The 18,359-nt window shown below is 30.9% G+C and overlaps 1 protein-coding gene across 1 annotated transcript; it reads left to right on the top strand.

Annotated features, from left to right (window-relative positions):
• The first annotated feature begins 1,001 nt into the window (after positions 1-1,001).
• Positions 1,002-4,938, top strand: LOC143593565 (protein NUCLEAR FUSION DEFECTIVE 4). The gene is made up of 2 exons (XM_077073162.1): positions 1,002-2,474; positions 3,801-4,938. The coding sequence occupies exons 1-2, from the start codon at positions 1,345-1,347 to the stop codon at positions 4,216-4,218; spliced, it is 1,548 nt and encodes a 515-aa protein (XP_076929277.1). The 5' UTR covers positions 1,002-1,344; the 3' UTR covers positions 4,219-4,938.
• Positions 4,939-18,359: the final 13,421 nt, after the last annotated feature.

The raw sequence follows: 18,359 nt of genomic DNA, 5'->3' as shown, positions 1-18,359 counted from the left end.
GGACTAAGGAGTAAAGGGGTCCAAGTGTCGTGTACATGACTACATGGTGACATGGTCAAGGTAAAGGTCTCAAGGACCCAAAGACTTTTTTTTAATAGTGTATTCAATATAAGTTTTTATTTGTATGTATAATTTTAAGAACATTGATCCCGATTCTACACATATATATCTAATAAAGAAAATTATAAGTTGGTTAATTTTATATTTAAAATATCCACGTATAACATAATTAAACAAACTCTATAATTATTTATTTAAATGAAAGGATGCAGGCTCATTCGCTTACACATAAAGTACCTTTCAATCTATTTGGTGATTTTGTTCCAAGAATTGCTTGTCAAATAGGACACGTTCTTCTTAAGTTTGTTTTACAGTTTTTATATTATGCTTTACTAACCATAAGTTTTTTTATAATATTTTTATATTCTTAATGACAAAACAAAACAAAAAAGAAAAGAAAAGAAAAACAAAATAGAAAATATAGTATATGAACCAATATTTAATAAGGATATCATATACTGGCTTCACATCCGGTTATATATGTGAAAGACAAAAAAAATTGGTTATATATAGATCCTATCAGGACATATGAATATAAAAATCTTAAATTTAAATATCGGCCGTAAATCGAGACATTTTTCAGGATTTAAACCATCGACCTCTGGGACTGAGTTGGAGGGCAGGGGTGACTCGTTGGACAACGAACATAAGTTAGGGCTTTAGACTCACACTTATTTAAGGCTTCCAAGTCCAAAAATACATCATTATATATAAATATATTATAATTGGTAAAGAAAACTCAAAGTAATGTATTTGTGTGGTGGTTGACTTGGTTGTTACCAAAGTAGATGTTATGAGTTCAAAACTTGAAAGAAGCAATTTTATTTTCTTACTAATTGTCATAAAAATGCCACAAATCTTGTTTCGATTAGGCCTCCACATTCGTTAAGCCGGTTCCGGTTTAGGAAGATACCTACCACCACACCATGTCTCTCGAATATAATTGCTAGGTTTTGTAGTGTACAAATCCAATACTACAAAATAAAAGATCACTTACGTAACATTGGATGTAAGCAAATGTAACCCTTGCGTATGCAACTCCGTTGATGGCCCATTTCTGCATTCATATCATAAGTTTCTATTTACACCTCCAAACAGACACCATGTGGTGTGTAACAAAATATTGTGGTGGCCTCTCATTAAACCACATACAATTATTCATCACTCTCTTTTAAATATTCACACCCTCAAACACATTACTAAACGCACACTAACCCTATCAAATTCTTGATGAAAATCCTAGTTAATTAGTTTCAAGAAATTACTTCTTGATCTAAACCCAATATGGCTCTTCAATGGCTAAGTTTAGTTGGTACAATTTGGCTTCAATCCATAAGTGCAACAAATTCCAACTTCCCAGCTTACTCATCTCAACTCAAGCATCTTCTTTCACTTTCACAGCTTCAACTCAACAACTTAGCTTTCGCTTCCGATGCTGGAAAGCTCTTTGGGTTTGTATCCGGCATTGCTGCGGTTTATCTCCCTCTTTGGATCGTTCTTTTAATCGGTTCATCACTCGGGTTCATCGGCTATGGTGTTCAGTATCTTTTCCTTTTATCAAACAAAGCTTCCTCCTTGCCATACACTCTTGTTTTCCTACTAACAGTTTTGGCTGGAAACAGCATTTGTTGGATCAATACGGTTTGTTACGTCATCGCGATACAAAATTTCCCGTTTGATCGACAACTAGCGGTTGGTTTATCGACAAGTTATCAAGGGTTAAGTGCAAAGATATATGCAGATGTAGTTGAGTTGGTTTTTAAGTCATCATCATCATCCATACAAAGAGCAAGATCATATCTTTTATTGAATTGCATTTTACCCCTTGTGGTTTGCTTGATCGCTTCACCGCTAGTTCGAGTGATTAAATCCCCAAGATCCAGGAGATTATCAGGTGGGTTTCTTGTAATATTTGTGATCACCATATTTACTGGGACTTATGCTGTGATCACAAGCTTGGGATCAAGAACAGGACTATGTTCTCCCTCGGTGATCTTGATCGGTATGTGCGTGTTCTTGGTGGCGCCATTAGTGGTTCCATTGATGGAGAGACTAAGAGAAAGAATGGAGAATAAATGTTTGATAAGAAGCTATGGGAAGAAGGTATGTGATGAGAGTAGCATGCATGAGGAAAATGGAGGGGTGGTGAATGAACATGGGGTGAAAGATGAAGGGTTGTTTGTTTGTGGTGATGAAGAGGTGGGGGCAAAAGTAATGATAAAAAGCTTGAATTTTTGGTTGTATTTCTTTGTGTACATGTTTGGTGCAACAGTTGGCATGGTGTATTTGAACAATTTGGGACAAATTGTGGAGTCTCGTGGGAGTTCAAAGACTTCTTCTTTGGTGTCATTGGCTTCTTCTTTTGGTTTCTTTGGTCGCATCTTTCCTTGCATACTTGACTACCATATCTCAAGGTATCCTTTATTCGGCTCATAATATATTTTTATATTAGTTATGTCTTGAGATTATCAACCGCGTAAGGAGTTTTAGGTTGACAAATTAAATTGTTTAATCCAATATATATTTTTGTTCTAGTAAAAAAACAACTCTAACCAGCACAAATATTAGAATTGTGTAACTCATACATGACCTGTTTAAATTATTTATCTTAATGATTCAAACGTGTTAAAAATAGACAAACACAAACTCATAACGCTAATTAAATGAATTACACATGCATGTCATCTTAAAATCTAACTACTTTTCATGTCATGTTGAGAAATGAGAAATTTCACCTTTTAACTACGCATTGCTTTCCTTTTTATTTAATCTTATTGCATCTCGTTTATTGGTCCAATTAAGGGGGACGTTTTAAATACCAAGTTTTAATCAGCTAGTTAATTTACTTATTAATTTTTATTGATTATATTATTTATATACATGTATAGCTATTTATATATATACAGTTATTATTATAGTTTAAGATATCATACTATTTAATATTTAGTTAGTTTTATCATAATTATCTATATAATATTACTATTATGTAATATAATAATTTTTAAATTAATTTGTTGTATTTACATAAAAAAAAATGGGCTTGTTTAGACTTATGAAACTAGTTAAACTCGATAAGAAACCTTGAGCTTGAGCTCATTTATTAAACGAGCTTTAGTTTCAACTTAAGACTCAAAAACTTGTTTATCAATAGCTCGATTAGATCTTTTGGCGAGCTGATTTCAAACAGCTCACAAATGACTCGGGTACATTATATATATCCTGCCGGATACTTCTATTAACATGGTGTCAAATGTTTTTATTCTCCGTGTAATTTAACCCTCAAATTCACTAGCTAAAGAGTTGGTTCCATAATAAATGAGGGGTACACCTATAGGTAATAATATAGTGATCAATGTGCGGCTCTTAATAATGTGTATATTACTTAGTATCGTGGAAAATTGATTAACCTTACAATTTAGACTCCCCAAAAGGTGGTGTACATGCATTATAAATGCGGCCTTTAATGTTGATAAAGAATATTATGGTTGATAAAATAAATTCAAATCTAACCTCCATTCTTCTACTATTCTAGCCACCATTTTTGGTGCGCATTTATTTCAAGACATCAAACAACAAAAACAAATGAAAGGAAACATAATTTATTTATTTTTAAGATTTTTATTCTAGATGAAAAGAAGAAATGTAAGGGGTGGCTTTATATTTGTATAATAGCCTCCAATTCCTAGTGTGATACACTCACAATGACATTGTTGTTTATAAAGATTTTTATTTATCTGTAGGGCGAATTGCAAAGTTTCAAGACCAGCTTTGATAGCGCTAATGATGGTGCCAATGACGGCATCCTTCTTCTTACTCCTCAATAACAACAACCTTTGTCTTCACATAAGCACGGCCACCATCGGCATATGCACGGGAGCCATCACCTCAATCTCCGTGTCAACCACAGCAGATCTTTTCGGGACTAAGAACTTTGGTGTAAACCATAACATTGTGGTGTCTAATATTCCGATAGGTTCTTTATTGTTTGGAAACATGGCGGCGTTACTTTACCGCGAGGAAGCACTAACAAATGGCAATGGGAACTGTATGGGCACCAAATGTTATCAAACAAGTTTCATTATTTGGGGTTCCCTTTGTTTCATAGGGACCTTTTTAGCCATAACTCTTCATTCAAGATCTAAGAAGACATATATATAGGTTTTGACATTTTATATATAGATGCATACATAGATTTACATACACATTTATATAATCTATCAATATGTCTGTATATAAATCTTTTTGATATTAATCAAGCTAGAGTTTACTACACTCTTGGTGTTTTTTTCGAATGTTTTTCTTGCTTTTTACTATTTATTTTTTGTTTTGAATGAATAATAAAATAAACTTTTATTAAGAAATCAATTGTTACAAGCAAGGTACTCGCAACAGCGAGCACACCCAACACCGACGTAATACATTCACCACACCTTCATAGTGGGTAAACCCTCGCTAGCTACAGATAAAAATTAAATCCACGTCATCCTTCCCACGTTAGGCCTGTATTCTTTGACCTATTTTACACACAAAAAGTTAACACTTTTATCTCCCTGACCACATTCGAAAGATTAACCGCTTTTCTTTCATACACCAAAGCATTTCTCGCCCTCCATAAATGCCAATTCGTCGCAAGACACACAAGCACACCACATGAAAGACCTTTTGCTTTCCTTGGTGTAATGAGAATACCCTTTGCCGTTACAAAAATAGTTAACCATACGTTTCTATGATCTATCAATTAGTTAAAAAGATGGATAGAGAAAACGTTCTTCAATGTCCTCATCTAACTAACGTACTTTTATTTCTAACATGTGTTTGCCTATAATTGGACTGCCACATGACATATTAATTTATGACAATATTTTGTCCAACAATATTAGACCATCTTCAACAAGAATACAAGATGATCATCGGAGAACAACACTTGTGGATGGAACATAGGGCAGGTTTGGACTTCGGATGAGAGGGGATGTGGTTGGGTCTTTTCTTTCTTTCTTTTTTCTTTTCTTTTTTTTTTATTGTTGTTTTACGTGGAGTGGAATTATGACTTGTACAACAAGTTTATGAATAACATATACACCATATTTATTTATAATCTTAAAATTCTAAAATGTTACAAGTCACAATGCGTGAGTTTGAAAGTTACATAATAATAAAAAAATGAAACGAAGTTTCGATACACTTTTGGTTATATTATGACTATATTTCTGGGTTTTATTTTTCGTTGGCTACAGAAAGTACATCTATATAACTGAAAAGGTTTATGCCCATTATGGCATTATAACGTGTTGGCAGCTAGTTCAAAATTATTTATATGAAGAGAGCATGATATTTTTCATTTATATAATTTTAAATTTATTATACGCTCGTGTAAATTTCCTAATCGTTTCATATGTCAACTTTTCAAGAAAAAAAATTAACACAATGTATGATGAACTCAAAGAAATTATGATACTTCGCATAGAAGCCACAACTTTCATCAAAACTTTGTTATCTGTCCGAATCATATTAGATTACCACAAAAGAAAAAATAAGTTACAATTTTACTGTATTTCTAAATTATTTACTCACCTAAATAAAAAATTATTTATTTAATATTGTATTTACTCACCTAACAAGTTTATATGACAGTATTTATTCAACTAATAAAAAAAACTTATATTAAATGCCGTTCCATAAAAAACTCAAAAAACTTATATTAAATCCATCCATTCAAAACACTTTACACATATAACTCATTTTGTTAACAGTTAAGAAAAAACTCATTAATTAAATAGAAAAAAGTTTATAAGAATTTATACTTTATTAGGAAGTTAAGGAAAACTTTAAATAAAACACACTACATAAATATGACATTGTATCATATAAATAAGACACTATAGGGTTTTTAGCACACCATAGGTCTAATCATAAACCACTTTGATCCAAATATCCGGATCTATTCCTAAGCTTTTTAGAAGTTATGTATTCTTACCATAATCCTACCCTTACTAAATTTATTTTATAATTTCAGTGTTCACATCGAAATAGATTGTAAATAGGCAACAAGCTCTGTCGCTACCCTCTTTTAAATTGCAGAATCAAATATTTTAAAAACTATATTGATAGGTATTGAAGTCATGACATTACAATGCATGGCCCGTTGGACCCGGCTAAGTAGCTCCACAGCTTCAGACGCGAGGGAACCAGACGTGTCAAGTGTAGAAGGTATAATACATGTTGGTTGTCAATATACGTTTTCTCATGATTAGTCACCATGCATGAAGTAGTTTTTAAAGCAATCTGGCCGACCATTAAACCGCTACTCCCCAAGCTCAAAAGAGAGGAAACCCTGTTATATCCACACATGCATTTTTCCCTTCCAAGGCCGGCTCTCAACGACGGCAGGGTGGTCGACCGACACCGGCCTGAAACCCCGCTAGGCTGAAAATTTAAAACGATTATATGTTTTTATGAAAAAAAATATATGTATTTTCAATGTTTAAATCCAATTACTCAACTCATTTAAGCCTATTTTCATAAACAAATTTTTTACACAACCAAATCATAACTGCATAAAACCCATTTAAAAGTTTAATTGTTTAAATCCAACAAGAAAACCCTTTTACTTAAGGCTTAATTTATTTTTTCCTTCGGCCCAAAACAGTTTAACGATTCTTGGAGACAGCTATGTTTCCTTTCATAACAAATAGTAACATTTTATCTCCTCTTCACTCACCTACTTATAAATTATTCTTACAAATTCGTAGTTGATATGTTTCAAGGAATTAATTGCCGATGATATATATGTAAGTTTATTAACATAGGTTTTAGTGTAGATTAAATTAATGCAGTTTTAATTTTTGCATAAAATACAACTCTCCTTGTAATTTGTAACCCTTGTTCTATTGTTCCAAACGTTTAGCCATCGTTCATTCTTGTTCGGCTCTTTGCTTGTCGCGTGTAGTGATCTTTCCTATAACTAATTTACCCGAAGCAAAGGTGAGCATACGAGTCTTACCCGCAATACCTGACCTGGACACGATTAATGGTGTTCTCCGAACCCATGAGCCGACCCTATTATAAATAACCGGGTGTGGTCGGTTCGGATCCCGCAAGTCTTACTCAATATTCACACCCCTATAGGAGCATACGAATCTTATGGGCCATACATTACCTAGGTCTGGAGTCTGGACTTTGTTAATGACATCTTTTGAATCCGGGAACCAACCCTATTATAGTATAATCGGGTATGATTTGTTCGAGTCTAGTGAGTCGGACATATGATCTATGTAATACGATCAAAGTAACACCTATATATATTATAAGGTTTATTAGTAACAAGTTTGGATTTCTGGTTTCAATATTATAACCAGGTTGGGGTCTAAATCCAACTTCTATTAACTTTAGGTAAAAGGACTAAAATGCTATTTTATAACCAAATGGACCATTTATGTAATTAACTGTATTTTGTAACCAATTTTGGGTAGAGATAGCTCGATGACACTATCCAAGTCATTATCTTCGTCCCATGGATAGCCTTCCTGCGCTTATTTCAACGAAGGTATGGCGATCGTTAGGGTTAAGTAAAGTGTAACACCCCGACAAAAGACGGCGGAACATGCCAGGGTGGAACGTGATTGGACAAATACACAAGACACTATTTATAGTGACAATATTTATTCAACTCATTTTATTTCAACAAATCAATAACAACACATCTCGTTCATATAAACAAATAGCAATCATAATGTTCATTTTACTAATACCCTAATAGTCTTGGTAACGTTTTCCGTCAGCACTCGAGTCAACAAAAGTCACACCTGTAACATTTCATAAAATAAAGTTTGTCAACACAAAGGTTGGTGAGCATAAAAGTTACATGTTTGGTGGCGGCTGAAATAATAATGTGGTTAGGGTTGTTAGTTTATATAGGTGGGTATAAAAGTTACATTTTTGGTTCCTCAAGTTTCAATAATGGTTTAATACGAGCTTAAAGGTTTGTACAACTCGTAACGACTTTACGAAAATCATTTTGAACTTTTTTTAAACGATAGTATAATATGACAAGCATCGATTTATTTACGGTCGAGGTATATTATAATATTATATAATAAATACATAAGGTTCTAAACTGTTGAGTTGGGTTTACGTATTAAAAGTTTACAAAAACGAATATAATTCGATATCTGAATTTGATGAATGTCACAGTATCCCCAACTTTTTAGAAATTTCGTCCCGAAATTAAAATAAACTTAAAGAAAAAGTAATTATTAACGATTGTTGTCTTTAGTAAGATAATTGAATGAACAAATTTTTAAGCAAACGAATAACGTCAAATCCTTGCATGATTTGAAAAAACGTTACAAACGAGAAACATAATAAAGGCACTTATATATAGGATGTACCAGCGGCGTATCCACCATGCCCTTATTATGTTTTCACATTTTTATCGTTTTTCTGCCATCATCCTCGAGTCTGAGTTATCGCACACAACCGTACTCACCATGGTTTCCATACGGGGATCTCGATAATGAAGTGTGCACCCATAATTATTTAGATCGTCGTACGGTCCACATGGTTCGTTCCATTGTGTGGTTTAAGAGACATATTTATTTTGAAATCTTTAAATAATAGATGTTTAAATAAATTTGTTGAATTTTACCAATATTGACAAAACAGTACTAGCGGTTGAGAATTTCGGAATTGACTTTTTAATAAGTAGGAGAATGGAATATATAAATGAAACAGTTTAAAGTCTTAGAATATAAACCCAGGCGAACAATTCGGCTTAAATTAAGTAAGGACGATCAAATAAAAAAAATCTTGGGTAAACAACATGAAATAAGATTTGAAGTCAAAGTTATCAAGATAGTTACCAAAGTCTATAAATCGAGGTACTAAATAAAATTGATAAGATGAAACCCGATAAATAGAATAGAAAAGTCCAATAAATGATCACATAAAGTTGGGATAAACGATTATACAACTTGTAACAACGTCGTACGATGAGTTTCATACGTGTACAAACTTGAGGTTATAGGTAAATGAGAATACGATTGCGTGAAATCACGAGAATAAGGTGAGTTTCTTTGGGGTGACGCATACGTGTATCAATATAAATAAAATAATATTTGATTAACCAAAACAATTGATGAAATGTGATAAAACGTGAATACGGCCACTATTGTGAAACCATTTATATAATCGTCATTATAATAACGGTTTCTAATAGCGCCAAAACTTGTAGACAGCCACACATAGGCCGTTAATAGGTTAGATGAAATGATATAGAATAATGTATAGAATCGTGTTCCCATAAATGCTCAAATATGAATAACATAGTCATGGAAATATCGTTTAAGGATAAACAAAACTTGCAGCGAAATTGAGGCTATGAAAGTATTACATAAAGTGTTATTGAATAGTTTGCATTCGGTCACGAAAATCAAAACACCAAAATGAAATCTCATGTGCATAATATTATCATCGAAATATCTCAATACATGAAAATAAAATCGCAAAAACAGTGGACTCGAATAAATGACGAAATATGTAAATCGCGTAGCGTATAATAGACTATAATTTGCAAATGAGGTCTTAAGTAAGGCCGTTTTATTGTTTCCAAGAAATGAATATAATTATATCAATATATTGCGGTATCGCATAGCTAGGGAAATATTTAAATCATTATCGAATGTAAATCTTGTAACCCAAATTGTTAAATGAATTTGTATACATAAAGCGGTTGTGATGAAAAAAAATATTTATGTAATAATGCTTGCGATAATAAGAAAGTAATAGCTTGCATAAATCGTTATTGAACAAAAATTTGTTACAATATAAAATATTTATAAGCGCGTCCCAAAAGATTTGCAAAGCTATGGTCATTGAGTTTATACAATATGGTGAAAGTTGTAATTTATTACTGAATAAACCCCGCATTCATCATTCAAAAAGAGACCTCGAATTTATAAAGTTATTAAGAGGTTTATCACTTTAAATGACGATATTTAAAATCTTGAAATCATACATATAATCGTTTATTAACCTTTGAAAACAACTCCTCATAATCAAATTTTGTTGTCATTACCGTATTACATTTTACAAAGATGATTTATAAAACGTGAGTATAATAATACGTAAATCATCCCCTTTTTGTAAAAGTTTATAATTTAAAAGTGATTATCTGAATACATGAGGTTGTTATAAATATACTAGTTGTATATATATAAATAAAATAAAATAAAATAAAAATTTAGGAAAAAACGAAGCTTGCATGCGAAAGGAGGGGTTTTAGGCTTCGTATGGAAAATGGTTTGGAAATTTAGCGGAAAGTGAGAGTGTTTAGGTCGACTTGGATAGTTGAATTTTCTTTGAGTTGAATCGACGAGGTTTGTTGAGTTTTGGTCGTTTGAGTAGGTTAGGCTTAGCTGATTTGTGTGAGTAATGGTTGGGCTATTAGGTGAGGCTTGGCTTATTTGAGCTTGGGTTAAGTTGGTAAGTTGGATAATTTGATCTTGACTAGTTTGGGTTGAGATTCAGTTTATACATGTATTTGGTAAGGAGTGTTTGGATTGCTATTTTGATATCAAACGCTATGGTTGGATGGGAACGGTGTGGCGATATGGTTTGTGACTCGACATATTATGGGTCGAAGGATTTTAAGTCATAGTTGGGTAAGCTTTGGTTTGTATATGTTCAAGATATTTGCGAGTGTTTGTCGGTGTCTTTGAAGTATTAGGATAGTGAGTTAGATAGGTTTTCGTGGCGTAGAAGTGTCGGTAGTTAGGGCATTTTGTTGGGTTGATTTTTTTTGTATATTTTGGACTTACGTGGGGTTAGAGTTGGTGAGGGTATAACTTTGGTATGTTATGTTTCGTTCATATTGAGAAAATATTTGAGTGCTCGGGAAACTTTTGAAGTGGAAGGGTGGTTCGATTTAAGGCGGTAGTTGGAGATGGAATACGGGTGTTTGGGAACTTGTGGTTGCGTTTAGGGAATTTTGACTACTAGTAGGTATTAAATTGAAAAATATCATAATTTATAATTAATGTTCGAAATGTCAAAAAAAAAAAATTTGATAATTAAAATTACATGTTAATATATATAACTATATATTATATAAATAGAATTTTTGAGATCCGAGCGTGTGAATCACACAACAAATTTTTTTTATTTTTTTTATAAAGATTACAATAATTTTTTTTTTTTGCTTATGAGGAAATTTAAAATACATAAACTGAATGTCGAAATTTGTTATGAGGTCTCAGTATTAAATGATGAATGTCGTTTTTGGGAATCCAAAGTTGCGAAATGAATTTTTTTTTACTAAGTTCATTATTTAATATCGTGTAACGAAAATACCATTGTAAGTTAAATGACCGGCATTGTAAATCGAAAATTTCCAGGTAAACGATTTTTGGTCTTTGAAGTAAAATTCCTATGAAGTTTTGCATGAGAGTTTCAAGAAGATTACAAGTTATAAGTTTGTGACTTTCTTGAAAGATCATGGCAAAACTATCATAAGAATTTTCTTAAAACGCGGAAAATCATATGATGTAAATTCTTTTATTTGCGAAAATTTATAATGAACCAAAGATTGCATGATGAAATTTGTCATGGAAATAAATTTGGGTAGTGAAAATTTTACCACGTGTATTATATAATATAGTATAATTAAAATGTCATGCGATGTTTAAATAATTAAAATTTTGAAGTGATCGTACAAAATAAACGGAACAGTTATAAAAATAAAATTTTATAAAATTTTGTATGAGGACTTTAAAAAAACAATTTAAAGTTTATACAATAGCAAATTTAATTGAAAAGTTGAGGTGAAATGTATCATAAAACCCTCTTAATATGATGAAATTTATATAATAAGGTTTTCGTTTGTAAATCGTCTTAATGAAAATAAATGGCATATTAAAATCATTACGAACAGATCGAAGTAGCTATATATATGCATACATACATTTTTTAACTTATATCAAAGAGATCATAATGAACGAAACTTGTAATAAAAATCATTGTGAAATCAAAATGAGAAAATTTGTGTAAAACTTTACCATATAAAATCGAGCTATAAAAGAATTATTAACAATGTAAGAAAAATATAACATTTATAAATGAAGACTTATGATAAGGATTTATAACAAAATAAAGGAAAAATGGTTTAAATTTATCGAAATGTAATAATAATGTTTTAAGATTTAAAGGCGGAGAAATCGTGCATGAACCACCATGACTTGATATTCCGACACTAAAACCTTTAATACAAAAATACCATGTTGGAGTCTAAACGTGTGCACGTACCACCGCGTATTTTTCATGTCTTCGACTCAAATAACGATTGTAGCAAAAATAATAAATCAGAATACAACGTTAGGTCAAAACACTAGTCCACGAAATCACCGTAGTTCTATTGTCTTAACACCGAAAATTAGGATGGCGGGCGGAACGCTCGCATTCGACTACTTAAAGTGGTCATCTCATATGAGACGATATTTAAGGAGATTTGAAACAACGGGATCCAAGTTAAGCTCGTGATCCATAAAACACAATAAAAAACTAATGTTTTTGCGTTTTAAGGTAAGGATACCTTGGAGTACTATGAAAGTGTGTGTATGTGTATATTTATGATTTGATAAAATAAATAAGTATATAAATAAACAAGTGTATTGAACAATCAAGTAGGGTAAACACGTATAGGCAACACGTATAAGGACCCTAAAGTAAAGACTATACTAGGTCGTTACGTCTAACCACCTATCCTATAGTCTTGTGGCTCTGATACAAATCTATAACACTCCGACCAAAGGCGGCGAAACATGCCGGGGTGCAACGTGATTGGACAAATACACAAGACACTATTTATAGTGACAATATTTATTCAACTCATTTTATTTCAACAAATCAATAACAACACATCTCGTTCATATAAACAAATATCAATCATATTGTTCATTTTACTAATACCCTAATAGTCTTGGTAACGTTTTTCGTCAGCACTCGAGTCAACAAAAGTCACACCTGTAACATTTCATAAAATAAAGTTTGTCAACACAAAGGTTGGTGAGCAATTCATAAGTTTGAGCATATAAGTATATAGTAATAAAAAGCCACAAAACTTGTATACAAAACAATAAATAAAAGCAACAACTTGGATAACATGGCAGTCGGTAATAGAATTACGTTAGCGCCACCTAGCTACAAGGGGTTGCCAAGTAGTCTAGGATTTAATAGATTATCGTTAATTGTATTACGTTAACGACACCTTGCTACAAGGGGATGCCAAGTAGTCTAGGATTTATAGATTCAACCAACCGAAAGCGATATACACGTAAGCATATAAGCATGTAAGCATAGAACACCAAATCGAGCAATTATTTAATTAAAGTATACAATCACATTTGTGGGTTTAAGATTCAAGTAAATAAAGCATTTAGTTTGATAGGTATGAAATGTCACCCCAAAACGGAAGATGGAAAAAGGGGTATGAAAGTACTCACCTCGATTGATGAACCGAGAAATAAATAGATAAATAAATGAAGCTCGAACGGTAAACGAACAGATCCGACTTTAAACGATAAACACCTAGCTAAAATAAATAGTATAATATATATTAATGAACTTGAAACCATAATAAAACTATATTTGAAATATTGAACGAGGAGGTTCGGTTATTAATCGGGTTACCAGTTAGTTTGTTAAAGATTAGGGACTCGTAATTAAATGATAATTAATATGAAAATAATATTATTTTATTGGACTTTTAAATAACTAAACCAATATTAAAAGAGACAAGACGGGTTTTAAATCAAAGGTTCGGTTTTATAAAAATGAATTGATAATAAAGTTTATAATGATGTTATTAATGATAAGATAGTAATGATAATAATAATGCTAAAAGATATGTTGGATATATATGTATATATAGGTATATAAAATAATGATGTTAATAATAATAACAATAATTATTTCCAATAATACTAATATAGTATAATAATTATAACAATAATTATTATTAATAATACTAATATTAATATTTATAGAATAGAAATCTTGTATTAATTATATTGTTGTTGATAAAAATGTTAATAATAATAAATAATATTGATAGTAAATAATGATATCACACCCGATGTTGGTTCGATTTCTAAACAAGTTCACAAAATAACTATAATGATATTATTGCTAATAATTAACGATAATAATATGATTTTAATATATAAAGATAATATGATCTTTAATAATATTAATAACAACTTAAATATTTATAATAATAATGAGAATAATAATAATGTTATCGATTAATAAATATAATAGTAAGTTATATGTAATAATACTAATAATAATCTTATTGTAATAATATTAGTACTAATAATAACCGAAATTTGTAAGTATAAAAATAATACCAAAACCGGTCTAGGATTAGACTCGAACTCGGTTGTTCATCTTTTCCCCAAAACAAAACAATTCAATACCCATCCAACTCGTTGCAAATAATATAACCGAAAGATAAAACCGATTATTAATGATTTAAATCTAATAATTGATATACGGAAATTAATAACACCAAGATCCAAATTAGTTTACCTATTAGGTGATTACGAGGCGTGGCTCTATACCGGGAAGGACCGAGCCGAACCCGTCGGAGATTTATGACCGCGGCCGGAGAGAGAGAGAGAGAGAGAGAGAGAGAGACGGAGAGAAAGAGAGCCGAGGGAGCTCGGCAGAGGAGGAAGAAAAGGGAGTGACGGAAGTGGCGCACTGGTGGCCGGTTTTCCGGTCACCGGAAAAGCGAATAGATAGGGAGGGGGTTTCGGTGGTGATGTGCTTGCCGGAAAAACGAGGAGCAAGAAAGTGGGGAGTGGTGGTGTCGGAGGTCGCCGGAGCTCACCGGAGCTCGCGGCTATCGGAAAACAGCAAGGGGTTTTGGGTGGCGGCTGAAATAATAATGTGGTTAGGGTTAGGGTTGTTAGTTTATATAGGTGGGCATAAAAGTTACATTTTTGGTCCCTCAAGTTTTAATAATGGTTTAATACGAGCTTAAAGGTTTGTACAACTCGTAACGACTTTACGAAAATCATTTTGAACTCCTTATGTTTTTTTCTTAACGATAGTATAATATGACAAACATCGATTTATTTGCGGTCGAGGTATATTATAATATTATATAATAAATACATAAGGTTCTAAAATGTTGAGTTGGGTTTACGTATTAAAAGTTTACAAAAACGAATATAATTCGAGATCTGAATTTGACGAATGTCACATAAATTTTGAGTTGGAATGAAGTCAATATTAATCACTACTGTTGGAATTATGGTTCTTATTTATAATGATAATTATATGTCTCATGATCACGGATACTTGAGATTTTTTGCTTATATGAGTTTTTTCAGTACTTCCATGTTGGGATTTGGAATGAAGTAAAGATCTATACCATAAGTGTTGATTAATATATCATCTAGTCTAGTCTAGTATTCTAGTGTATGTGTGTATGTATATATATATATATATATATGAGATGGTTTAAGAGAGAAATGATATTATTACAAGAAATGTAAGAAATGAATATGGACCACTAGTTTTGTTTTAAGTTTAAATGCTGAAAGCTAAATAAAGAAACTATTAATTATTCTCTTTATTCAATTAATATAACTAATAAACAATAATACTTATTTATTTAATTAATATAACTAATTAAATTATTATAATTAGAAAATATTAAGAACTCGTTTATTTTTATAACTTACTTTTTGTTTCTTTAATTTTTAACCTACACAAGTATAATTTATTCATACATTAAAATTTCTTTCTATCCAAAACTAATTTCTTCCAACTCAATATATTAATATCCATCAACACATACTTACATTATGATGAATAATACCAATAAACAATTTTACATGTGTTTGCATTAGATATCAATAAAAAACATACAACCTACACAAAAACGTATAATCTACACTTGTTCTAAGAATAAGACAACATACAACCTACACACGAAAAACATTTAACCTACACACAAAATTCATCATCAATAAAATAAACACGCACACGAAAACATATAACCTACACACAAAAAACATATAACCTACACACGAAAATTTTATCTTACACAAATACAATTTATTCATACATTAATTTCTTTTCAATACCAATTTCTTCAAACTCAACATATCAATATCAATTACACGTAGTTACATTGTGATGAATAATACAAAAAACTATCTTACACATGGTTGCATTAAATGTCAATAAAAAATATACAACCTACACAAAAACATATAACCTACACTTGTTCTAAGAATAAGAAAACATATAGCTTACATACGAAAAACATATGACCTACGCATGTGTAGGGTATGTGTATCTTTGTGTAGTTTATATAATTGTTGATGTCGAATTACATATGTAAGTTATATGCTTTTTGTATGTTGTACGTTTTTATTGCTCAAAACAAGTGTATGTTATATAACTTTGTGTAGGTTGTATATTTATTGAACTTAAATACGTTGATATAAATGCTAATATATTGAGTGGAAATTATTTTTTTAATATAAAGAAATAGTATTATATGAATAAATTGTATTTATGTTGAATAAAATAAAGAATATGTAAATAAAAAATAAAAAATAAAGTAGTGTTTTTTATCTTTTTAATTATTATAGTTAAATTAGTTAGATATATTAATTAGTGATATTTATTATGGTTATATTAGTTGTATTAATTGGAGAGAGAGTGTGCATTTATTGTTGTATTTACATATTTTTTATTTATTTTTAAATATTTAAAACCTAAAATAAAACTAGTGGCTCATATTTATTTCTCTCATTTCTTGCAATAATTTGATTTTTTTCTTGAACTTAAACATATATATATATATATATATATATATACATACATACTAGGTTAGAACCCGTGTCATACACGGGTTGCTAAAGACAAGAATAAAAAATAAAGAAAACAAATTTTACAATATAAATAATAAGTACATTATTGTTTACAAAATATAAACAATTATTCAAGCTTAAATAAACATACAAATTTTACAATTCTCTAAATATTTCCTTATATACAACCTTTTTAATTGTATTTGTGACTTTACGTCCTTATCCAATATTAATAGTTTAAATCCTTCTCTACTTTTGACTGTGGATAACCACAAAAAACACTATCAAATGCCAAGAATGTAAAGCAACCTGAAAAAGAAACCAAAAACATATACATGCATAAAGATACTATAATAAACAAAAATGATGTTTGTGTCACATGACACCTAATGAGCTTATTTTTTGCGCCAAGTGGCACTCTATATTTTAACATTTAATTCATAATTTTTCTAATTAAAACAAATTAATTAAAACCTTCAATAACAAGCCCGAGTGAGATAGAAATCGTCGTTCAACATTGTTTGCATACAGATTTGGATCTTTAAATTGGAATGTTTTCAAACCTGTGTAGTTTATATTGTTTTCACACCCCAAATTCCATTATGTATTTTCGATTGTATGCAAATTGCATACCCCAAATCCTATTCCAACTGGTTATCAAATCTTTATTCTCTCCCAAATCCCTATTCCAATTGTATGCAAACACTATACACTTAGTTGTAGGCAAGGGATCATTATGGACGAAATGCATTAATTCAATGTTTTACTTTTAGCTTTGCATAAAGATGCACATGTTCTGTATGCATTTATTTGCATAATGGAAAAGTTGGAAATTACAAAATGGGATGGTCTGTATGCATTTTGCATAATGGGACTAAATTGGAAATTACATAATGGGTTGTTCTGTATGCATTTGCATATGTTATGTCGATTTTCTTATATGTATATGACTATCAAGTCATTGAAGGAATCTGTTTACATAGTAAATTGTTTCAAATTCTACATATTTTTAAGTGTTAGTGATTTCATTATGTTCTTGTTGGTATAAAAAAGTTTTTAGAGATGATAGTAAATTGTTTGATTATGCTCTCATTTATAACACTGGATATATTTTCAATTATCCAATTACCTGGTTAACCTGACTCTTTTAACCCAAATTTATTAATTAGATAGTCAAACTTCTATACAAATTTATTAGAAATCATGTTTAGAATACAAAATTACAAATATAATAACCCCCCCCCCCCTCTTTCTCAAGAAAAGAAAAAAACAAACACACACACACATTGGAATCTCTGTTATAAAAGATAATTTTGGAAAAAGCAACAACCGTCCTCTATACTTATACTTAGGACTTAGGAGGTAACTACATACTTTTACGGTTTCGTGAGTGTATAGAATCAATTAAAAAAACAA

The sequence above is a fragment of the Bidens hawaiensis genome, unplaced genomic scaffold, assembly GCF_021521415.1.
Source record: "Bidens hawaiensis isolate Kalapana, Puna unplaced genomic scaffold, B.hawaiensis_p1.1 tig00001685_1, whole genome shotgun sequence".
NCBI lineage: Eukaryota > Viridiplantae > Streptophyta > Magnoliopsida > Asterales > Asteraceae > Bidens > Bidens hawaiensis.
The sequence above is the reverse complement of the archived record's forward strand: the minus strand, read 5'-3'. Positions and strand labels throughout refer to the sequence as shown.